The sequence below is a fragment of the Phoenix dactylifera genome, chromosome 5 (assembly GCF_051530095.1).
Source record: "Phoenix dactylifera cultivar Ajwa chromosome 5, Ajwa_hap1_PhDact_Kaust_v1.1, whole genome shotgun sequence".
Lineage (NCBI taxonomy): Eukaryota > Viridiplantae > Streptophyta > Magnoliopsida > Arecales > Arecaceae > Phoenix > Phoenix dactylifera.
Genome location: NC_143194.1, coordinates 3,646,126 through 3,670,547, shown reverse-complemented (window position 1 = coordinate 3,670,547; position 24,422 = coordinate 3,646,126). Strand labels below are relative to the sequence as shown.

Below are 24,422 nucleotides of genomic sequence, written 5' to 3'. Positions count from 1 at the left end.
CTTAATATTAAAATAATTGATGAAATAATGGTTGTTTTAATAGCCTCATAATAAAAAATAACTAGTAGTAAGAGTGTTCTCTTTTCCTTCTTTTTTTTTATTAGATAAAATAAATTTTTAGACTGTACAATCACTTTTGGATGAATTTTTGAAGAAAAATTTTGAAATTTGAAATAAATATTATTTTATTGAAAAGAGAGTATGAGGAGAAAAGGGGGCATTATTAGCGTTATAACAACCCATTGCAATAAGAAATAATAGAATCAGTGTAAAGTAACGGTTGTTATATTTTCCTATGTTATTAATCTCCATAAAATAATTGGATTGGCCGAAACCATTACAATGGCCATTATAATAGTTATAATGTCGTTATTTAAAACTATGGCTCTAATCCCTAAGGTCAGAGACTTCGTTATAAGCTCCTAGCCAAGCTCCTTATCCCTCCTTTAAAAGCTGGTGCTGCATTTCTTATTGGACCTGATCAAGCTGCCTTTGTTACTGATAGAAATCTTACCAAATCATCATTATGATTAAATTTGACATGGAAAAGGCATATAAAATCTTATTTTCCTCAGCTTCCTTTTTGTCCCTCACTTAGTGTTGGAGCCCTCCGGCGTAGTTCAATAGTATTAGGGGATTAGATAGAGGCTTTCACTTTCCCCTTCCATTTTCATATTGTGCTCTCAAAGTCCATTGGCTAAGCTAAATTACAAGGTCAGCAATGGCTTATCCATGATAATCTTTTTCAACATGGCCAAGATCAGCAGTTTCATTTGCTTCATGTAGAAGACCTTCTTCTGTTTACCAAGATCACACTTGTTAATATTTTCGAAATAGAAATGTTCCATAGCTACTAATCAGAGGATTAACAATGACAAATCTTGCATGTACTCCCCTTCTTGGATGGACTCCAGATGGAAAAGGCTCATCATTAGGATTGCAGTGGGATACTTGGTCTTCTAATTATTTGTTGAAATTAGTAAAGTTGATGTTTTGGAATAGGCTGGATTATGGTATGTCGTACTGGCCTAAACTAGATGGTACGGAGCATACCAGACCGGTTCGATACTGGTACCTAATATGGGTAGTATACCGATACTCGGCATGCCAAAAAAATTTCGTATGTACCGACATTGTACTAGCGTGGCACCGGCAAACCTTGGTCTAGATACATATTAATTTAAATTCATACAAGGATCATTAATATATCCATGTACTTATCTATCTTTACATCTTCCTATAATGTATGCTCATTTTCCTATGCAGTCTTAATTAGATGCAATTAATATGAATATATATACTAGAAGTCTCCATAAAGCCTATAAAATACTTTTCTACTGTTGTATTTGGCAACATAACTACAAGTTGATTGTTCTCGGTCTTTGTATTGAGTTGCTTCAATTAATTTCATACATTCATCTGTGGAGTTCTTTGTACATGGCTTGCTTCTTTTTTTTTTTTTCCACATTGTGGTTGGAGATCTTGGCCATAACTGTTGCTGGTAAGAGGCTCTCCACGCCTGCCAATGATTTTCTTATTCAAAGGTTTAAAAAGAAACTTGAGTTGGTTCCTCTCCCACGCCTGCCAAGTCACCCTAACTAATTATATTATCAATGCAATGCCACACTTGATAGGGCTTGCAGAATTCATCTTTCTTCGTACGAATTCACCATTTGATCGCACAATTTTCTTGAATATATGTACTGCAAGTTTTTTTTATAGCTGCTGGGCCCGACACATGCCAGGGCTCACCATTGTCGGAGCAAAGCTGCAGGCTGCTTGGGAGGGCTTATCCTTTGCGAGGAAGGTCCTCGACGTCGAGCGGGTGTATCTCGAGGGGGACTTTTCTACGGTGATCGATTGGATCCGGAGTGCGGATAAGTACGATGACAGTCACCCGCTCATCCTGGAGATCCGGAGTTTTGTTCAAAAGATAGTTTATTTTCAGACAGCACATGCGTACCAAGAAGCGAACAGAGCAGCTAACTGACTCACCTCCTATGTTGTCCGGCACTCCAGAAGGTTCCTTTGGATATCTGTTGCCGACATTTCCACCTTTTTGTACTTTTTACTTTCTTTGGATTTGGCTGGATATACTCAAGCTAGAGCTATATGAATTGCCGTTTTCAACCAAAAAAAAAAAGCATGCATCATTATGGTTGTAAATAGGTTTCATTATGATTGTAAATACGTATCAATGTGGCCTGAAATGCAAACTATTTTTTGGATGCAAATTGGTTTGAATAAGCTATACAAAGTTTTAGGTCCACGATTTTTCCTTTTTTTCCCTTACATGATGCATTGTTATGAACACGTTAAGGGGATAAGCTCACCACTCTCCATCTCAAAGGTGATGGGATACTCTCGGTTACATGGACAAACTCTACAGAACGCTATGTTCTTTTGAAATTCTTCAAAACCTATAGAACTTTCTGTTTTCCAGAAAGAATGATAATAAACAAAAAGAACAGAAGTCTAAACAAATGCTGATAAATCTCCATGTCATATTTAACTAATCTGTGGAGAAACAAAAACATGAAAGTAACATCAATGCCAAACTAGCCCTGAAACTATTTTCTGATGGTTTAAAACCAAATAGAATCGACCATGAATAGAGTTGAACTTCAAAAAATGACAACACAATGAGATTCATCGGTGACAACTAGCATAGAGTAGATTGAAAAATTGTTGTCCCAAAACAAGCTCTTAGTTAATAACATGCTCTATGATACTTTCAAAGGAAACTAGAAAAACTACCCAAAAAAGATTCTGAAAACTCTTCTCAAGAGCATCAACTCAACAAGTGGACAAGAACAACCCCCCAGCCAAATGAACAAAAGGGGCCAAGCAAGGATCAGACTGCAACTGGAACCTCCAACTCCGGGGCCACCATTAGTGGTGGCCTGATGTACTCCTCCTCATCCTTTGGCGTGTGAATGGTAACCAAATCTGGCAGAGGTGTTGCAGGTCCCTGCTTCCCCTTTGGATCCCAATCCAGCATGATCTTGACCTTGATCCCGAGAACACCCTGACAAGGAAAGCAAGAACAGTTAGTGTCTATCTTGATGAGCATACTGGGATTCTGAAGCAGACAAATGACAGAGCTATGCAAGAAACAAAAGACAATCTACAGGATCATCCGAAGTGGCATTATTATGAGCCACAACAGCGCAGACAGGCAACACATGCAGTGGACCGCAAGCAATATGTTGGATCAGAATGAATACCTGTACTCAAATTTTGAACTCCATAAGGTAGTCTTGAAAGAAAAGGAAAGAGAGAAAGGAATTCTTAGTTCATTACGTAAAAACCAAATACAATACAAAAAGGATAACATGCGTATAACAGAAATCCGGTATTTTTTAACAGCCCAAATAGATGTAAGATATTATAAGTGACATTAAGGTCTAGCATCCAACATGGAAGTACATGGGCAAAACAACCATCTTAAAGTCCAACACCAAGATACAGATATTGGGTGTCACCCTCATTGGTTTGAAGCTATGTCAGTATGTACCAATGGTAATTTGGTAATGACCCCACACATATTACTGAATAATGAGCAGATGCAAATCTGGAGGATAAAATGATCAATGCAAGGCAGCAAGTGAGAAGCTAACCTGTCTAAGAAGAACATGCCTCACTGCTGAGTCGATATACTCATTGACCGGCTGACCAGAAGAAATCATGTAACCATCCTTAAACTTCATGGATTTAGCACGTTGTGCCCTTAGCTTCCCGCTAACAATTACCTGCAAAAAGCATGGAATTCAAATCTACAAATTTTCATATAAAAGTGAAGCATTTGCAAGGGATACAAAATACCTCACAACCTTTGGCACCACTCTCCATGACAAACCTCAAGACACCATAACAGGCCCTGAAAGAGAGATCATAGGCAAGTCAGACTAGTAGTGAATTTCAAATCACAAGAAAATCCAAGAAAAGGATGACTGGACCAGCAAAGCAGCTCCACAAGCAAGGATAAACATTACTACTTAGAATTGAGGTGGGTCATGCATCTATTATAATGAATTAAAGAGTTCACTTTTTTTTAGAAAATGTCAAAGGCTTATTTGATTTCTCTTATATCATAGATGGTGACAAGAAATAACCATCACAGAAGAAGACGACAAATAGACTAGTCATCCAACATTTTGATGAAAATATGACCAAGGAAATTGAGACAGCATAAAACCATAGATCTAACCTACCTCTGGAACATTAAGGAACATTATATGCTGTGGAAAAGTTATAAGAGAAGATGATGCCCAATAACGTTGGAGAGGAAAAACAATTAATTGGCACTTAAACCCGTTACGAAACACTCACTACTAGATTATTTCACATGCAAATTTTACAACTAGAAGTCATATGCAATCAAAAATGAGGGAAAAAGGTAATAAACCCTGCAATCGATGCTAAAATCAAGCTCATGGAGATTCTCTCCAACTCTTAAATTTTAAGTTGGATAAAAGGAAGCTCCACTTCTCAGATATTATATGACAGAAATTTTAAATGAGCATTGGGGGATAAAAGGTTAAGGCAGATTATAGAAACAAAATATGGTATCTGAACAAAGAATTCACATAGAGAAGATGAACTATGTTTAGAGATGATCAGAAATACCAAATTCAAAAAAAAAAAATCAGAACTTATCAATCAGCAGAACAATGAATTAAAAGGAGGTCAAAAATGTTGGAGCTTATTCCAAACTTCAAGCACACAAGGAAAATACAAGAAGCCTGACAAACTCCATAGTTCTCTAATATGCACTTCAGCAAAGCCTCCAAAGCATTTTGTTCAGGAGGACAAGGAGAATAGAAGTGCTCAAATGGATAGCACTAAGATTCTTAAAGATCTCAGCCTACTCACTTGCCAAAACAAAATAAAAAAAATTAAGTCAGATAAAGAAGTTCAAGGCCTTAAGGACATCTATATGAAGAATAATAATTAGCTCATTTAGTAAGATCAAAAGATAGAATAGTAGCCATGATAATTAGCCATCTAGGAATTTCTGTTATTGGAGCTAATACAAAAAATAGACACAATAATTGCATCAGAAACATCTAAATTATCTACATTGCCTGTCTCCAAACTAAGCCAATCATACAAGACTGCAGGGTGAATGTAGCATCAAAAACAGAGGTAGAGATGTTATATGACAATAATATAAGGGCTTAATTACTAAATTAGTCCCTGATGTTTGGCCTCAAACTTATCTGAGTCCCCAACTTTTCAAAAGTTGCAATGTCATCCCTGACGTTATAAAAACATTTTAATTGAGCCATTACCGTCACTTCGACGTTGCTAACTCAAATGGAACTACACAGGTGGCATGTATTTTATGATGTGGCAAGAAGATGTCAATTACATGGCCAAGATGTGGTAAAGAGAGACAATGGGGAAAGAAAAATTGCCTTATTAACAGCTTGTTGGGCGGAAGCCTAGGGAATTTGGGGTTTTTAAGGTCCCAGCAAGCCGCTGATGTGGCAATTTTTCCCTCCCAATTCTCTCTCTCTATGTCACATCTTGGAGAAATTATGGGGTGGAACAGTTCTGCCAACCTGGACTATAGACCATCCAATCAAAGCTTGCCACATCATCAATTCGGAATAAAAAAATTTTCTTCCACTCTCAGCCCATCCAGAGTTAACTGGATGGAAAGAAGGACCAAAAAAAGGAAGAAAAAAAAGAACCCTAAACCTAATCGTCCCCTCTCCCCTCCATCTCCACAACTCCGTCTCACTGGCCTCCTCCCTCCTTGGAGCCAACCCCACTGACTGCTGTCAACCTCTGGCTCGGCCCTCGCCGTCGTCCTCTCCCACAACTTCATCTCATCAGCATCCTCCCTCCTCGGAGCCAACCCCACCACCTGCCATCGACCTTTGGCTAAGCCCCGCCATAGTCCTCTCTCCCCAACTCCATCTCGCCAGCCTCCTCCATCCTCGAAGCCAACCTTACCACCCACCATCAACCTTTGGCTCGTCCTAGAGAAGGTAGAAAAGTTGTATTATGAAAGGATGCAACATAATTATATCAAACACCCCATACATAGCAAAATCCGATATCGTATCCAAGATTATAGTATATATTAATGTTTTCTCTACCAGCAACAGCATCTTCGTCTTGAAGTTTAACAAAGCAAGAATCACAAGACATGAACTCAAAAAATTAATATGCCTTTTATTAAATCAACAATCTTCAAGTCTTCGCAGTCAAACATGAAACATCTTAAACAAAGTCTAGATGCTGCTGAACGAATATAGCAAAAATGGTACGAGGGAAAAGAATCTGTATCAACTTCTACTGCTGCATTTGGCTTGTAGGAGTTTAAGCTTGGGAGTCTAAACCAACCAACCACCCCTCTGTGGCCCACACCCTGGGAAAAAATAACTTTTGTTTATATATATATATATATATATATATATATATATATATATATATTATTTTTATATATAACTAGTGACCATGGTTAGGCTCCTCGTCAAGGTTCCTCATCTCTATGACAATCCAACCTTCATCTTGATGACAATATTTCAACTTTAGCCTCATGCCATCCATATATCAGCTCCTACTTCAGCCAAATTATATATTGGCTTAGTCAAGTGTCCAGGTATCCCATTTTAGTATCCACTCTCCACCACCTACAACCAATAATGCACATACATAGGATTAATGTACATGATATGTTAAACTCTCATAAAGCCTTATCAACTTATAAGCTAAATGCTAAAATTCATTAGAAGATCATTCCACTAGCTACCGCCTCCCTCGTTGATGATTAAAATCAAAATCAGTTCTTGAAATCACATTGCCATTTGCTTTTAAATTCAAAACCAGAAAACATCTTCAAGTTCAGAAATTTGGCAGTTTTGAAAATACCACAAGCTGGCTCAGCTAAGTACCTTATGACAAGCCGCATCATTCTACTACCAACTAAAATAAAGAATATTTTAGGGCAAACGTAAGCCCGGCCTTTTAGTCATCATAGCCAGCAAAAGAAAAAGAAATCTCCATCTTTATGAATCCCTAAAACCTCACAGAAACCATCAATATGAGAAGATGCTACCAACAACGGATTGAAGACATGAAAAAAGCATCAATTCAAAGCAAAATCAAGAAGAGAGAAAAGATGCACCAGGATCCTCTCCTGTGCATTGGAGTCCCTTTGCGCCACTCCCAAAACCCTAAAAATTCTCTTGACGGCTGGTGGTGGGGTTGGCTTGGAGGAGGCCAACAGGACTGAGGTGTGGAAGAGGGCGCAGAGGGGGGGGAACCAGAGGCCAACGACAGGTGATGGGGTTGGCTCCAAGGAAGGAGGAGGCCGACGAGACGAAGATATGGGAGAGGATGGCGAGGAGAGGGGACATTTAGGTTTAGGGTTCTCATTTCTTTTTTTCCAGCTGCCAAGTAAAAGTAAACTAGAGTTAACTCTGGATAGGCTAAGAGTGGAAGGAAATTTTTTATTCCAAATTGGTGATGTGGTAAACTGTGATTGGATGGTCTACAGTCCAAGTTGGTAGAACTAATCTACCCAATAATTTCTCCACATCTTGGCCTTGTAATTGGTGTCTTCTTGCCACGTCATAAAATATATGCCACCTGTGTAGGTCCTTTGAGTTAGCAATGTCGAAATAATAGTAATGGCTCAACTGAAACATTTTTATAACGTCAGAGGTAACATTGCAACTTTTAAAAAGTTAGGGACTCAAATAAGTTTGAGGCCAAACCTTAGGGACTAATTTACTAATTAAGCTGTAATATAAGTTTAACAAAAAGGACATCACAAATCCAAGTAAGCAAAGCTATCTACAAAAAAAATTTAAAAGAAAATCATATGTAAGTTTTCATAGAGGAATATAATACTTGAGAAACAACAATATACCACAAAAACGAGTAACAATTCAAGAACATCACCACTAAGCTGAGTGGCTAAAATCTATAATGCAACCCATAAGAATCGGCAATGGCATAAAAAATAAAAATACAAAAAAAAAGTACAGAATGAAAAAAGAAACTCAGTGAAATGTTTAAGAAATAACCTTGAGGAAGATGGATAAACATGTTGCCAGAAAAGACTAATGTCATGAAAGCTTTCAAAACTCTATTTGCATACATGGCGGTGTTAATATTGTCATCTTCCGACACAAAGTTGGTATTGAGTAACCTAATTGCTTTATAGATGACAAAGGTCTCCGACAACAACCCAAAGTGTAATACTACACCAAAAATAGTACTTTACAAGTAAATACGAAATAAAGAAAATTAACAATGGTCCAGTAAGCGAAAGTAATGGCCATGCAAAATATAAATAATGACACACACAATACAAGGAAAGGTCAGTTTATATGATGACTAACCAGACCTGACATGGAGCAACCAACCGTTACTGACAAACAAATCAGTAGCCATCTCGAAATTACAAAAATAAAGAAAAGAAATCAGATTTTTCATTGTAAAATTAAAAAAAGGTTATAGATTGACTACCATGAACTTGCCAAATACGAAACAAAATGTGATACCAATTATGATCCCAGACATAACCTCGGAGGTCAGCTTTGCAAGTCTAGTTTCTCATAAATAGTGTAGAGCAGATTCACAAGAGAAAGCACCTTGTACAAATCTGAATCAACTGCTGGGTCTCCAAGCCCAAAACGACTCAAAACTTTCGCACAATCAGTATATTTTCAAAAATAAAAAAGAAATCAAACTTGCAAACTTTTACAAATCTTTGGATCGCATGCCAAGTAAAAAAATAGGGACAGAACTTAAAGGAACATGGTTGATTTCAAAATCGAAATTATGCGGCTGAAATTAGCTTTTAACCCACAAGCACTTATCTAAGACGAGTTTACAGTATCGCACTTAGCAAAAGCCACATGATAGAGATCGACTCACATACATATCAAAAAGACTTGTATGCATTATTTTTCACAAGCAAACAAAACGTATTTGGTACCAGAATAATATCAAGACACAAGATTACATTGCACGACCGAAAAGAAATACATGAAAACACGGATGACAAGAACTGCAAGTCAAGCCAAAAAAAAAAAGAAATGAAAAATGAAGATGAAAGTAATCTTCTTCCAATTCAACAGTATAGAATCTAACAGTGGCTTCAATAAAATCTCCATTCAATACATAAATCAAGAGAACAATACGTGTTTAATGACTGCCCAAAAGATAGAATGCACGGAAGAGCACCACAAATGGTACGAAGAACCAATTTGCTGTAAAGATGACCCATCCCAGCAATACTTCAAAAATAAATCCGAGAAAAAGAAAACCAAGTACTAGACATTTTATTGCACGGGTATAAAAAGAACCGATTTTTATTTGCACACTGGATAGATAATCCAAACCTCCGAACTGCAAGGCCTCCAAGAAGCTTGTAGCGGAGCGACTCGGCCTGAGCGATGGCACAGAGCCCCCTGTTGTTCACCTTCTCGGCGTACAGCTCGACGCTGTTCTCCGGAAAGTTGAATCTTTTCTGCACCACCGACGTCAGCTCCCTAATCCTCCTCCCCTTCTCACCTGAACCAACCAACAAAAACCAATCAACACACCAGAAAACCCTAATGTCCGATCAAAAAGCCCCAAATCTCGAGAGAATCACCGAGAACGTTCTGGGTCCGCGTCGCCCGGATGATGATCTCGGTCCGCATCGGCGTAACCCTAACCTCAACGCCGGAGTACCCATCCTCGGCAAGCTCCCTCGTCAAGACCTCGTTCAACTCCGCAAAGAAGACACCATCCGCGACGAACTAAAAGGAAGGGAAAGATCGACGGAAACCGGTGACTTGGGACCAAAAAAGTAGAGGAAAAAAATTGGAAGAAAGAGGGGGATTGGATGGGAGAAGGAAAACCTTTCGCTTTTTGCTCATCTGGGTCGCCATTTTTGGGGAATGTAGGGGACGAAATCGACCGCCGTTCTTCTCCGGTGCGAGGCAAAACCCCTAGAAGGAAAAGGGGAAGAGACGATGGGGAAAGCTGAGGGTTTTTTCCCTTGACAAGCGGCATAACGGTTCTTAAAAGATGGCGGTGTTTGGGAGGATCGGACGGTTGGAAGAGCTTAGAGGTAGCTTGGAGGGTTGAGATTAATTTTTCCAGGTTTTAGGAGGCTTTCAGGTGGTAAGTGGGTAACCCTAGAATTAACGGACTCTTGGTACCCTGCAACTCGGCCCGCTAAAATGCGGCTCACGCCATTCGAGGTGGCCCAGCCCAGCATTCATTCGCAAATCCAGTAGTGAAATTGAGACTGCTCGACCTCGGAAGCTAATTCGCCTAAAAAAAGTCTTTCTACTGTACTAGAACGTCGAATGAATGTGATCGTGATCTCTACCACTAGACATACATACGTAGCGCTTTAGTGTAGCTAGTACAAGTGCATATGCGGGTTTGGATACAGAAAGTATGTTTCAGAGGTCTCCTCTCTCTCTCTCTCCTCTTTCTCTCTCTCTCTCTCCATAGCCATTCAAAAATATTAGAAAAAAAAAACGTAGAGGGGATGTGATAGTCTTGTAGCTCTTTCGGAGGATACCACCAAAGTATTGGGCAACAAATGGGATGACTCACTCAGTAGTCTCGATATACATGAGTAGTTGGAAAGGAATTACAATCTATCATCAACCTATGGATGTCTCGCAGTAGTGAATATCTATTGCTAGCCCTATGTTGGCTCTGATTCACTCAATTATTATAGCCAAATCTCTTTCAAAATGAATATAATCCATTCTCGAGACAAGCCTCACATATGTGCTGGCTCTGGATTCACTCGAACATCACCTTTGGTTCTTAACAGCAGACTCGATCATATATTTTTTTTTTTGCTAGAACGGTAGCTGATATCTGATGAGTACGAATACATCCAATAAACTTGAATATGTTTGACGTATGTGAGGGATCGATAACTATTAGGGTGTAACCAACCTGAGGTTGTAGACTGGTTTGAACATGTGACAATACTAAAAACTAGCCAGCTGAAAAAAATATACATAAATAAGGTACTGCAAAGGTGGTTTCTAGAAACGGGGCGCACATAGAAAAGGAAAATATAATGGAAAATGCTAAACAATCTCATTAGATTTTGGAAGATGGGGATGTGAAGCCAACGTCCATCTTTTCTCATTATATATGAGTAAATCAAGAGTGCAGCATGTAAGAAGAGAGTCGGATATAGTACAAAATAGTAAGTATTTTTTCTATTTTAAAGATATATTATTTTTTATTTGTTTAAATATGATGTGAGAGGAAAAAAAAATTAGAACCTAGAGAGATTAGACCAGTGTATTCTTTTCCACTTGATCATGCATAGATTTTTTAAGGCACAAGATGCACAAAAAATACATAAGTATATATAGAGAGAGATTATAAGAGGCTAGTCCCTACTCTTTTTTGTAGCCTATAACCATCCCATCCTCGAGGGCTAAATCTAACTAGAAACCCTATCCTTTGGCCAAGTGGTAAGGGTTAATACCATCTGAAAAAATATTTATTTGTGATACGAAGAAATATATTAAAATTGAATGTATTATATTTCTGATTTTGGAGGGCCAAGATGAGGCTTTAGGCTTAAGACCATCCTCGGTTAGCCTCAAAACGGTTCACATTATATATTAGTAGTTGTTAATACTAATGTATTATAGTATGTTCTGGAAGGTTTGCTTAATTTCCTTGATATTACTTGGACTTATCCAAATACAGCAATTAGTCATTCCTGATGGTTTTCAAGAATGAATATCCCCTAGGAATAGGAAACGGATTCATGATTTGTATTTTGATAGCCAAACTTGAGGAGGAAAAAAATAGAATAGTTCTTTTAGATATAGCAATCCCCACCTTAACTGAAAAAAGATAAATATCCATAGAAATATATTTTGAACATTAGCTCTCGAGGATTGTATGGACATTGATGAAATTGGACCTTCATCAATACTCCGAGAGGTTTTGCATCAGACTAAATTGCTAAAAGAAATCAAATAAGTATGATTCGATTGCAGAAGTCTTGCTATAGCAAACCTTTGAATTTTTATAATCCAATTATAAATATATAGATTCTTGACATGTATGATAGTAATAGAGTCGAGAAAATGAAAAGATGAAGATCATATTGAGACTAGTGACTAGCAGAGTAGGGAAAAATATGGAGTATTAAGATATGACTTCTCGGAGCAAGAGGTGTGCATGAATTTTTAGAAAAAAATGTTGAAACCATGGCTTCAAATTTTGAATTTGGTCATGTTAAGCGAGCCTCTAATGCTTTCCCATTTTATGTAGAGTTAGTCCAACACGTACATATATATGTAAGGAACCCCCACCTCCAAGAAGAAAGTTTGGCCATGTATAAAATGATAAATATATATATATTCCTTTTCTTTTCGGATGCAATATGTTAGTTTTTAATTTTTTAGATGTAGAATTTAAAAAATAAAAGATAAAATTTTATAAAATCTAGAGAAAGTCTAGACCTCCGTATTCTTCCTCACTTGATTGCATGCATGTTACTTTCTCTATAAAGTGCAGACATGGAAAAATATATGAAGACTTTGAAATCAAATAAATATATATACCGAAAAAATCAAGTGTGTGTATATAATTGTGTATATATATTGTGTGTATATAGGAGGCCCATGATAAGGCTTTAGAGCTGAAGACTATCCAAATGTAGCCATCCTCGAAACTTTTTTACTATATATATGCTAGAGTTCAAAATATACGATGTACATGCAAATAGTGGATATCAATGATTCTATAGGATTGGGAAGAATAAGTAAGAATCCTTTTTCCTCATCGACATATGCAAACATATTCCATTGTCTCTCTAATTGTAAAGAATTAATTTTAGTTAGAAAGTGTTTTTGATATATACTATTCTAATTGTAGAAGGAAAGTTTAAAATTTTAATTTCTCTAATGTCTAGTGCTTGAAGAAAAGATCATGTATGGAAAGAAATCAAAATATTAAAGAAGTATTTTCTAGACATAATGGTGCTAAAAAATGCCATGTGCTTGCATTTGTGCTTGCGTAAGAGAGAATAGAGAGTATCATATATATTTTTTCCTTTTCTTAAGTTGGGAGGTGCATAAGTTTTGATGTTTTTTGGGAGACCTAGTTTCAAGCTTTGAGGTTGCTTGCATGGAATCATTCTCGAAGCAATGCCCATCATACACTAATAGATATATCAGTAGATTAGTAGTTATTAACATTAATATCATAAAATATTAATATATGAATGTTAATCATTATATTGTATACTACAAGATTTACTTCGGTCTTTTGAGATTTCATGGACTTCTATCATGCATGATTAAGAATTAGTTATTTTTTGGATTTGTAGGAATAGATATCCTTGACATGTGAGAACCATTATTGATTCCTATTTGCAACATCAACATAGCCTTAGTGATTTTATACAATAAATAAAATTGAATATAAATGATATGTTTTAATTGAGTACTTGAACAATTTTAATAGATATAAAATCCTCCCACCTCTTCTATAAGGAAAAAAGGATAAATATCAACAAAAGTGGACATCGACAATCATAAGCTTGTTAATTTCTCAAATCACACTATCTATATTTGTATTATCATATAAATAAATTTAAGATATGTCTTATCATTATCAAATTGATTTTATATAAAAAATTGCCTTAGAGAAGAAATAGTGAGAAAGGTAAGCAGATTGAAATTCTTTAAAAAAATAAATCTAAAAAATAGAAATTACTTATTCTTTTTATATTGAAAATATGCTTACATGTTTTGACGGTTGGATATGTAAAATTGGTTTCAAAACTTTTTTCATTATATTAAAATAGGAGTCCAGCATATCCAATGTACATCTATGTTAAAGACCTTCCGCCTATAATAAAATGATCTTCCGATGTATAAGATGATAAGTATATCTTTTATGTTTCTCGATAAAATATATTTTTGTTTAATAGTGTTGATGTTTAAGAAAAATGAAAGATGGAAATTTCTAAACTTCAGAGGGAGTTTATATCCTCAAACTTTTCTCTTATTCGATCACATACACATAATATTTTTTTCAAAATGATAATATGCCATGTAAAAGATAAGGGGACATTGAGGTTGAGTTTCTTTTTTCATATTTGTGGGATCCATATTGAGGCTTGAGGCTCTTAAATCAAATTGTCTTATATAACTAGTTTTAAAACCATTTTAATTATCTATAGTAACACTTATAATGCATGTAAATTTTATTTTTTTATGGCAAATCCTAGGTAAGGAGAGGAGTGAAAAGATTATAATTTTTTTCTTAGTTCTCTTTAACAATGCCTTTGCACGATCGTCAAAAAGATTTAATCCTCCCTCATAAATTCACCACTCGCTATCAAATCAATTTAAAATATGCTCCTTCCCTCTACTTTTCTATCATGCATGCTTGAATAAAGAAAATGATAAAGGACAATATCTAGATTTTCAATTGTTTAGATTATGATAGAAGAAGAGTTAGAATAGAACAAAGCCTCTTTGTCCACTAGTAGCATTTTCTACCCCTTAGCTTTCTAAAATTGATTAAGTTATTGGCATAGAATCAATAGTATAACATATTCTATTTCTATTTGATGCTCGGTAATTGTCATAATCATTACTGATATTAAAGAGATCAAGGTCTCAAAAACAATGCTTGTGCTTTGTTGGTCAAGGTAGGAAAAGGGGAAAAAGAAAATCATGATTGAAACCAAGAGAAGCTTAGAGTTAATAGACAAGAGTTCCAAAGAAACAAAAAAGGTTTCAAGGGCTTATAACTATCAAATATTACAAATAACTAACTTACCTGCACTTTTTATAATAAAAGGGACTAATATGTCTTTGTCCCCAATAAAGGGATACATCCATCAAAATTTTTTTCTAAAAAAAAAGAGAGAAAGAGAGAAGAAAATAGAGGGAGAGAGAGAGAGAGAGGGGAGGGGAAGAATAAAGTTGAAGAGTTTGGTATAGGAAGCGAGGACTATATGGAGCAAATAAAAAGTAAGATACATGGGAATTCGTGAAAGGTTGATCTTTGGTTCGAAAATTGAAAATTAGAGGAAATTGTTTGAAAAATGATGATTAAGAATAAGATAAAATAAATCAAGTTACATAAGGATACTCAAATAGAATTTAAAAGGTTTAGATATGAATAGTTTTTCTAAAATAATAGTAAAAAAGAGAGTTCAACACGTGCGATCCACATACAAGAGACCCCCCTCTAGGAAGAGAGTTTGATCATGTATAAGATGATAAATATATATTTAGTTTTATCAAGATATATCATATAATTTTCTATTTTATAAGTTCAATATTAAAGAAAAATAGAAACTGGAAGTTTCTAGACTTTAGAGAGAGAGAGTTAAGACCTGCATATTTTTTCCTATTGGATTTTATACAATATTGTTTATTTTCAAGGTCTTGAATACACCATGTAAAAGATGAAAAACATTAAGGTTAAATATATTTCTTTCCTGCTTCTACGGTTCATAGAGGCTCAAGATTGTTAGAGCAAACTATCTTATGTAGCTAGTCATAAAATCATTTTTTATTATATAAACTAGCATGTGTGATGCATGTCTGTTTTTTTATTAGTGAAGCATGGGCAAGAAGAGGAGTCGAAGTTTCATGATTATAAATCTCCCATGCTATCATGGGGTCCAAAGAAATTGGCATGTTGGGAATGCATAGGAGCAGAAAATTTTTTGGTGTTATTTTAAAATGGAGTCGGCTTCAGGTTTTGAAGTTGGCCTCAAAAGCTCTCATATTTAAAGTTGGCCTTAAAGGCTCATATATATACATGCATAAATATACTAGTACTTAGCACATATAGGGCTCGTTTGGTTCGCGGGAAGCATTTTCCTTTCTAGGAATATGATTCCTGGGAAACAAATTCCTAGGAAGAGGATGCCTAGGAAAGTACTTTTGGCATGTTTGGTTGACCATGGGAAAGTGACAAATTTCGAAGGTGCTTATGTTTGGTTGGCCATCCACTTTCCTAGGAAAGTTATATATAATTCCTATTATGCCCTTAATAAAAATTAAGTTTTTAATGCCTCTTTAATGCTTCTTTAATGCTGAAAGGACTTTTTGGGAAAAAGTAAAAATGGAGTGATTCCCGCCTCATGGGAAAGTAACTTTCCCATGTTTCTCATGGGAAAGACTTTCCCATGAAATATGGGAATCACATTCCCATGGGAATATAACTTTCCCTTCTCTCTCCTTTGAAAACTCCAACCAAACAAGAGGCATCTCATTACTTTCCCGTTGACCACACTTTCCCCCCTTCTTTTCCCGCGAACCAAACGAGCCCATATATTTTTCTTAGTAAGGGAGAGAGAAGAGATATGGGGAGTTGCTCTCTCTTAGCGTGCCAATCTTCTCTCTCCTCTCACTACAAGTGCAAGCCCTTCTAGGCTGAGATTTTTTTTTTTTTTTAATTTGATAAGAAAAATTTATTTGATCAAATTATATGGAGTCTATGCTCCACATATATTGTTAATTGTTATTGTTTTTTCTATTTAAATTAAAATTTTGATGAGAAGGAACATAGGAATTGTTTTTTCCTTTTCTCTTGTAATTATAACCCTACTAGAAGAGAACTATTGGAGAGAGAAATATGATATTTCATAAAAAGAGATGAACAGGGGGGAGAGAGAGAGATGATAGGAAAGAAAAAAGAATAGGTAAATGCATGGGAATTGAAAGATTAGGGAAAACTGTATGATAAGAGGTTAGCTATATAAGAGAACTCAACTAAAATCATAAAAATCTATATATAGAAAGTTTTTGCTATTATAATTATAAGATATATATTAGAAATGAGTATGTGCTATGAATGTACCTTCCATAGAAAGAGAGAAAAGAAAAGGGGAGTTGATCTCTCTTAGCATAAGTGTAAGATCCTTTTCAAGGGAAATGAGTAGTTGAGTTTTTTTTATTTGATAAAAGAAATTATTTAATCAAACTATATGGATTCCATACTCCACATCAATTGTTAATAAATAATCATCTTTCTTATTTAAATTAAAACTTTGCTGGAAAAAACATCCATGTTACTTGTTGTTTTCTTTGTTATTTTTATTAAACTACTCTATTCAAACGAAATTATTAGAGGGAGCAATATACTTATTCTTTGCTATTTCTATTAAACTGCTCTATTAGAAGAAAATTATTGGAAGAAAAATATACTTATCCAAAAAAAAAGGAGAGAGTGAAATGAAGAGAGAGATGGGACGGGGAAGAAGAATTTTTTAAAATTCATGCATGGGAGGTGGAAACCACTTGGAGTGAAAAAAGAGCAAGATGCAGAGGAGTTAGAAATACCAGGCTTTGGAAAATCGGGAGGCAACAAACATGGAAGGCAAAAATTATGGGAAAAATATATGTTCGAATATTTAGTGGTGTGACTTTTGTATCGTAGAGTCCTGTACCATTATGGATATTGGATAGTCACCACGTTATCCATCTTACAGGTAGCTGGTTCTCATTCATTTCTGAAATATGATGAGGTACTATTTGTATGATATATGCATATTGCAGTGATGAAAGAGAGTCGTTCATCTTTGAGATGGATAATATGACAGCTACCTACAAAACCCTGTAATACAAAAATTGTACCAGCTATATATAAGCACCGAGCTATAATCTAAGAAGTCAACGCAGGTAGCTCCTATCACTACAATCTTCAAGATATATACCAATACCTAGCATGTGCTATGCATTTGTCTTTTTATAAGGGGAAAGAGAAGAGAAACAAGGAGCCACCCTTGTATGCAAACCTGAGTGTGAGCCCTAAATGATACATAAAGATATATCTATATCCTAGTCGACTTAATCCTAGTCGCATAGGAGTAGAAAGTATGATATATATCAATGGCATGTAGAAGTATATACCAGATATAATTGAGATGGTATAGATAGAGATGTTTATTTCTAGGGGCTTGCTATGCTGCTACTTTAACTTTAGAACGATCGCAGTATGGGGGAATTCGAGGGGCGCGAGCGAGGATGGTGCCGTTATAATGTTATACCGGCTTGGTCGGAGGAGGTCCACCCATGACCATGTCGTCCAACTTCGTCGAAATCCGGCAGGGGATGGATATGGCCGCCGGCGGGGTGCTCGCCGTGCATATATCTCCATCCAAAATTGTAATTGATACCATCGTGGCCATCCATTTTGTAATGGATGATTAGGATTTTGGCGTACGGAATGGAGGGGGAGCACCATAGCAGACTACCTTGCCCGATGTCAGGCGGCGTAGCAGACCATTGAAAGCAAAGCGGTCCGAAATCCGACCGTACTCTGGAAGTCAGTCCTCTCTCTTTTTTACCCCAAAACCCCCTTTTCTCCTTCCGCTCAGTGCCGTCTCCCGCCGTCAACGCCCGAATCGCCAACCGTTACGATCCGACCATCAGGTTCTCTCTCTCTTTCGCTCTCGATACCCTGCGCTTTTTTTCTTCTTTTTTTTCTTGTTTTTTTTTTGTTATTTTTCGTGATTTTTTCGCGTTATATAGGGTTTTAGGGTTTCGGCTCATCCTGCCTAGACAGTCCATGCGCTTGCGATCTGGATTCGGCATCGAATGGAGATGATAATATCCCATTTCTTTGATATCTGATCTGAAGTGGTTATTTTTCTCAATTAGTAAGAATTTATCGATTTTCTATTTCTTTTTACGGTTCTCGAGCTGTAGCATCAAAAAGTTGAATTTTTGCTAAAAGTTTCTTCTTTTTTTTACTCTTCCCTTTTTCTCTTTTAATCTGTTTATTTTCCTCATTTGCTCACCGTATTATGTTGGGATGTTCGATGACTATATTGGATAGAGTTTGTCAGCGGTTGTTTCATCTAATCATTGCAAGTTAAGAAGTGAAGAAAAAGCTCGAGTTTTTTTTTTTTCTGTCAAAATTACATTTTTTTTTAATTATCTCGTTTTTTCCCTTTTAAAATTCTCTTAATTTTACTCTATTTCCTAATGATTTTGTGTAAAACGTTTCTAATAGTTATTTTAGATTAAGTTTAGGTTCGCGGGCAACTGATTTGCAGAATTTGGGGAACAGAAAATTAATGGGCTTGACTGTCTGCTGTTTCGACTTTTTGATTAAAATTTCTTCTTCTAAATTCCCTTCTAGTTCTGCTAACGTTGTCGTGGTCACTGGTGCATGCCGTTAAATTATATACGTGAGGTGTAAACTTCATTTTGATTTTGTCGGTGTGTTATTGGAGCAGAACCAAGTGCTGCTTTATTTCAGTTTGCAGGAGACTCTGGATGGTTCTTCCATGGGAGAGCCATTGGATCATAATTTGGATTTAGTTCCTGTAAGTGGATCATCCATTGCTGGAGAAGAGTGGGAGCCTCATGCTGAAAAAGTGCACGAGCCCATTGTTAGAGGAGGACAAAACTTCATTAATGAAAAAATTCAGGAATCCATTGTCGGAGAAGGGCCGGGGCCTGTTGCCAAAAGAGGGCAGCAGCCTCATGCTGAAAATGTGCCGGTTTGTGTAAGTGGATCATCCATTGCCAGAGAAGGGTGGAAGCCTAATGCTGAGAAAGTGCAAGAGCCCATTGTTAGAGGCGGACAAAACTTCATTAATGAAAAAGGGAAGGATTGCATTGTCGGAGAAGGGCCAGAGCCTGTTGCGAAAAGAGGGCAGGAGCCCCTCGATAAAAATGTGCTGGAGCCTGCCGCTGAAGAAGAGCAGGAGCCTATAACAGAGAATGAGCACGAGTTTGCAGCTGGAAATCAGCCCGAGTCTGTTGCTGAAAAAGAGCAGGAGATTGCTCAAGAAACAATTTTAGGTGATGACAGCACTCCACGTGTGGGGATGACTTTCAAATCTCCCGAAGAAGCCTTCAGATTTTATGACCAATATGCTTGTCGTACTGGATTTGGCATTAAAATACTACACTCAATGTACTACAAAGATGGACGATGTAGGTATCTCATGCTCTCGTGCAACAGAGATGGTAAAGTGAACTATAAATCTGAGAAAGTGGCACCTAAAACAAACTGCAACGCGAGGTTTGGACTGGTATGCCATAAAGATGGATTGCTTCATGTTAAGAAAGCTATTAATGATCACAACCATCCCCTTACTCCAGGAACAGCTCACTCCCATCCATCCAAGAAGAGGAAACAATATCTTGGAGATATTGATGGAGACAGGATGCTTTCAGACAAGTTGTGCCAAGAACATGGATCTACAAAATCACGGAAGCAAGGAGCTGGAGATAACAAATGCAAGTTGAGACTTGTGGAAGGAGATGGTGAAGCTCTCCGTCAGTTCTTTGTTGTTATGCAAACCAAGAATTCTTGCTTCTTCCACTCGATCTATCTGGATGAGGAAGGTTGTTTAAAGAATGTGTTTTGGGCCGATGGCAGGTCAAGAATAGCGTATCGGTATTTTGGTGATGTTGTTTTATTTGATTCTACCTTTCTGATAAGTAAATTTGATTTGCCTCTTGTTTCAATTGTTGGTGTAAATCATCATGGCCAGTTGGTGTTGCTTGGTTGTGCTTTGCTTTCCGATGAAACCAGTGAGACATATACTTGGCTATTTAAGACTTGGCTATCTTGCATGCTCGGACAAACTCCAACTGCCATAATCACTGACAGAAATAGAGCCATACAGCAAGCAGTTGCCAAAGTATTTCCAAGAGCTCGTCACCGGCAATGCATGTGGCATATACTGAAAAGGCATCCAGAAAACTTGCAAGGATGTGTGCAATACAAAGAAATTAAGAAGACTTTTAAGAAAGTAGTATATAATTCTTTGACAGCTAATGAGTTTGAAGAAGACTGGAGAAAAATGGTTGAGAAGTATGGACTTGGTGATAATGAGTGGATCAAGTTGCTGTATGAAGATCGACATTGCTGGGCTCCAGTTTTTGTGAAAGACACATTTTGGGCAGGAATGTCTGTCACCTTACGTGGTGAGAGCATGAACTCCTTCTTTCAAGAGTATATTGATTGCAAGACTTCCCTGCAACAATTTCTTAGTGAGTATGAGGTAATCATGCAAAGTAAACATGAAAAAGAAGTTCAGGCAGATCTTGAATCACAACATCAAAACACTCAATTGATAACGCAGATTTACATGGAACAACAGCTATGTAAAGTCTACACAATAGACATGTTTAAAAAATTCCAGGAGGAGATCAAGGCTTTAGTATATTGTGTTTCTTCACTGATAAAGGTTGATGGTCGGATATCTATCTTTGAAGTACAAGAACATGTAAGAGCAAAAGATGGTAAAACCATGGAGCAGAAGAGATATGAAGTTCGTTATGATGAAAATGAGTTGGAGATTGCATGTATTTGCTGCTCTTTCCAGTTCAGAGGTATACTTTGTAGGCATGCATTGTCTGTGCTTCACTTTCGAGGTGTGGCTGAACTTTCTTCTAACTATATTCTTCAGCGCTGGAGAAAAGACTTTAAGCAGATGCATTCTTTGAATTGCTTTCCTAATCAGGTTGTCGTTGATGGGACAATGGAATGTCATGAAATATTTCGCAATCGTTGCCTTAAACTGGCTGAAATAGGAATGATGTTAGATGAAAAACATGAATTTGCAGCGAAGGTAGTCAACGAGGCAATACAGAAACTTCTTTCAGATGATAGCACATGTGAAGATACACAACCTGAGACTCTTTCTCTTGAAGCTACGACAAATTGCGACATGGTTAGTTTTAGTGCCAATGACAATAGGGATGTGGGAAATGAAAATCATGGAATTCATGATCCTTTGCAAGTAAGCAGGCAGATTGGAAGTCACCCACATTTTCAATTTTTTCAAGATAGGGTAGGAATTTCTAATCTATACATTCATTTTTTCTTGAGCGTATTAGTCCATTTCATCCCGTCATCCCATATGGAGCAAATTACGTGTCACAGGTTCAGGCTGGTCAGCAGTCAACCGGCTATAGGTCGGGAGCAGAGTGGAGCTTCCAGCAATATTTTCATGTAAATAAGCTATTAATTACCTTATCTTCAATTTCTGTTTTTCTCATTTTTATATCAAATCTTAAACTGATGGTTGAAATATCTTCTGTAGTGATTTGGTTGATATACTTCAACCTGCAGGAGACTCAGATACTAGAGGCACCTTCTTGCTCAAGGCCTTGGTAGGAGAGGAAGCTTCAGTTTGCTAACTAGTAGCCACAGGTAAATCTAGAGTCCCTTGCCGTGATCCATATTTTACAATTCCTTTCTGCTTTGGATTGGATGGAGTGAAGTGTTTTTGGAAGAAATAAAATAGGTTGCTTGAGAAGTCTGTCAGATGGAAAACTTTTTCTGGTGGTGATTATTTTTATTACCAGTCTGGTATTTGATTCTCTCTGGTGCATGGTATGTCCACCAGATTTCAAGAATGACCACTGAAAACCAACCAATCTGCTAAAAAGGACTTTGCGATCCTTGTTAGCTGGGGAAAACTGTGTGCGCTTCCTGAAAGGGACCTGATTTGGATGGCTTCAGAACCGCAAGAAAAGCTTTCGTGAGCTGGTATCTGCATGGTGTTATCTTTCTGCTTTACTTTGTAAGATATGTTTATTGATTTCCTAGAATGCCATAGCTGAAAACAGTTATTATACTATGTAAAATTCATGTAAGAAAATGGTTGTTTAATGTTCCCTGGACTTCATGACACCTAGAACTGTCCTTTTTTAGCTTTCCTTTAATGGATCAATGTTTAAATTATTTTCTCCTTTCTCTTCTCTCAGAAGGGTTCGATTTGCTTATGAAATTGCTATTTAATCATGGAATCAAGTATTGGACAATTTTGATTTGATTCACTTGGGTCTACTTCTTTGAAGTCTAAGAGCACATTGTAAATAATTGAAATCATATGTCCCATTGGCACACTAATCCTTCTTGCTAATACGAGTTAACTTTTTGTACTTCAGATGGTTTCTTTAGGATTCGTGCTGTTACTGAGATAATGCTTATCGCCTACAGCTGTATAATCTCACACTTCAAGATGAGTAATTTTGATCAATTCACAACCTGTATACAAGGTAACAAGGATATATGAAAATTGTGCTGTTTAGGTGATATTTCAATGGGTTATTAATGGTAGTAGATGGAGAAACTTGAAAATGACCAATTCTATCTAATAATTGCAAGTAGCTAATGTTTTAGTTGTGCACATTTATCAGCACCTTGGTATTGATACCTGTATATGACCCTTTCAGGTGTTCCTGAGTGAAAAACCTTTAGATATCATTAGTTTCAGAATTCTACAAGACTATTCTTAAAGAATTTGTTATCCGTTATTTTTTCTTTTTCTTTGATCTGCTTCAGGACCGTGGAGATCAAAATTTTGTGGTTAAAATGTTGCGCAGAATAAACGGACTTGCTGGAATTGGGGCAACTTGGTCCAAGCAAACTGTCAGCAAGCCGGCTTCACCTCACCACCTTCTCTAGGACTATAAGTGGATTGGATTGACTCACTTTCAATCTGGAATTGATTTAAAATGAATCTGGTTCAATCTAAACCAAAGTTATTTAGATTAGGTTTGGATTGAAAAATATGACCCAATTTTGACTATGGGTTGGATTTGGATCACTAAATTCTTAATCTGAACTCCAATAAACTGAAAGCAGATCAAAACTAACATATTATATAATTTAGAAATTTCCATGAGTATAACAGATTAATTTTCTTTTTATAAAATTACCATATTTGGTGATCAATTTGTGCCGTTGATTATAATTTATTTCTGGTATCGTTAAAATCTCATGCAATATATATTGTTGATAATGTCTATATATTGCATATTATTATTATGGTTTTTATTGCATAACATGTTAATGATATAAGTAATCGACATATACATGTTTATTATGGTCTGTTTGGATTCTTTTTTTATGCCTGATTTGAACCACAAACCCAATGGATTAATAAAATAAATGGAAGTTTAACAAATGCTCTTTCAGTTGACTGCCGTTTTATATCCGGTCCTTATACACTTACCATTTAATATTTAGTCCTATACACACTTACACCAGTATTCTGCACACGCTTAAGTCGGTGCTGCATGTGCACGCACAATTGCTTTTGCATACGCTTATATCTGTCCTGTACATACTTATACCAGGTTTTGGTTAAAACAATACATCATTTGGTTATTAGATTCTAATTTTAGTTTTACTTTGTCTATAACTGGTCATGACAAATTTCACTGGCACCTTCTGTCACTATATTAGTGTTGGAGCAGCATCCCTGTTTGAGAAGGCTGAACAAGAAGTTGTTAAACTGTTGTTCTCAGAATTTTGAACACTTCATCTAATTTTGATTTTTATTGGTTATGATATTTCTAGAGCTTAGCTATTGGACTATGCTGATAGAATTTTTGTGCCATATCTATTTGATAGGCCCTTATAGAGAATATGTGAATTTTAGTTCTGTTTTATGTAAATTTATT

At 36.5% G+C, this 24,422-nt stretch overlaps 2 protein-coding genes, 1 long non-coding RNA gene and 1 other non-coding gene across 12 annotated transcripts; 1 reads left to right on the top strand and 3 right to left on the bottom strand.

Annotated features, from left to right (window-relative positions):
* Window positions 1-2,648: 2,648 nt before the first annotated feature.
* On the bottom strand, window positions 2,649-10,028 carry LOC120111690 (small ribosomal subunit protein uS3x-like). Its single transcript, XM_039129504.2, has 6 exons — window positions 9,873-10,028; window positions 9,623-9,770; window positions 9,369-9,540; window positions 3,826-3,880; window positions 3,621-3,752; window positions 2,649-3,028 (listed from the first exon to the last, which is right to left on the bottom strand). The coding sequence occupies exons 1-6, from the start codon at window positions 9,900-9,902 to the stop codon at window positions 2,855-2,857; spliced, it is 711 nt and encodes a 236-aa protein (XP_038985432.1). The 5' UTR covers window positions 9,903-10,028; the 3' UTR covers window positions 2,649-2,854.
* LOC148703317 (uncharacterized) lies at window positions 6,413-7,256 on the bottom strand. Its single transcript, XR_015986879.1, has 2 exons — window positions 7,142-7,256; window positions 6,413-6,647 (listed from the first exon to the last, which is right to left on the bottom strand). It is a non-coding gene; the product is annotated as an uncharacterized LOC148703317 (long non-coding RNA).
* Window positions 6,892-6,997, bottom strand: LOC120108336 (small nucleolar RNA snoR113). Its single transcript, XR_005509725.1, has one exon. It is a non-coding gene; the product is annotated as a small nucleolar RNA snoR113 (small nucleolar RNA).
* Window positions 10,029-17,724: 7,696 nt separating the features above from the next.
* LOC103704895 (protein FAR1-RELATED SEQUENCE 6-like) lies at window positions 17,725-22,695 on the top strand. 9 transcript variants are annotated; one of them, XR_015986877.1, is made up of 6 exons: window positions 17,758-18,416; window positions 18,516-18,643; window positions 19,249-21,799; window positions 21,892-21,960; window positions 22,052-22,161; window positions 22,358-22,695. XR_015986877.1 is itself a non-coding variant. In XM_008788385.5 (6 exons), exons 3-5 carry the CDS (start codon window positions 19,277-19,279, stop codon window positions 22,123-22,125), a joined length of 2,637 nt encoding a protein of 878 aa, XP_008786607.3. In that variant the 5' UTR covers window positions 17,893-18,416; window positions 18,516-18,643; window positions 19,249-19,276; the 3' UTR covers window positions 22,126-22,161; window positions 22,358-22,695. The 9 variants fall into 9 exon arrangements, 5 of the variants coding, with proteins under 5 accessions (XP_008786607.3, XP_008786608.3, XP_008786609.3 ...); XM_008788385.5 differs by having other exon boundaries at window positions 17,893-18,416; window positions 22,081-22,161; XR_015986876.1 differs by having other exon boundaries at window positions 17,896-18,416; window positions 19,226-21,799.
* Window positions 22,696-24,422: the final 1,727 nt, after the last annotated feature.

What these genes read in the sequence shown, in the direction of transcription:
- LOC120111690 (XM_039129504.2), bottom strand. Translation starts at nt 9,902, where the DNA reads ATGGCGACCCAGATGAGCAAAAAGCGAAAG. An exon ending in GGAGGCCTTGCAGTTCGGAG is followed by an intron (nt 3,881 to 9,368) that starts GTTTGGATTATC and finishes TCTCTCTTTCAG; the next exon opens with GGCCTGTTATGGTGTCTTGA. An exon ending in GTGGTGCCAAAGGTTGTGAG is followed by an intron (nt 3,753 to 3,825) that starts GTATTTTGTATC and finishes TGCTTTTTGCAG; the next exon opens with GTAATTGTTAGCGGGAAGCT.
- LOC103704895 (XM_008788385.5), top strand. Translation starts at nt 19,277, where the DNA reads ATGGGAGAGCCATTGGATCATAATTTGGATTTAGTTCCTGTAAGTGGA. An exon ending in TTCAATTTTTTCAAGATAGG is followed by an intron (nt 21,800 to 21,891) that starts GTAGGAATTTCT and finishes TACGTGTCACAG; the next exon opens with GTTCAGGCTGGTCAGCAGTC. An exon ending in GCTTCCAGCAATATTTTCAT is followed by an intron (nt 21,961 to 22,080) that starts GTAAATAAGCTA and finishes TTCAACCTGCAG; the next exon opens with GAGACTCAGATACTAGAGGC.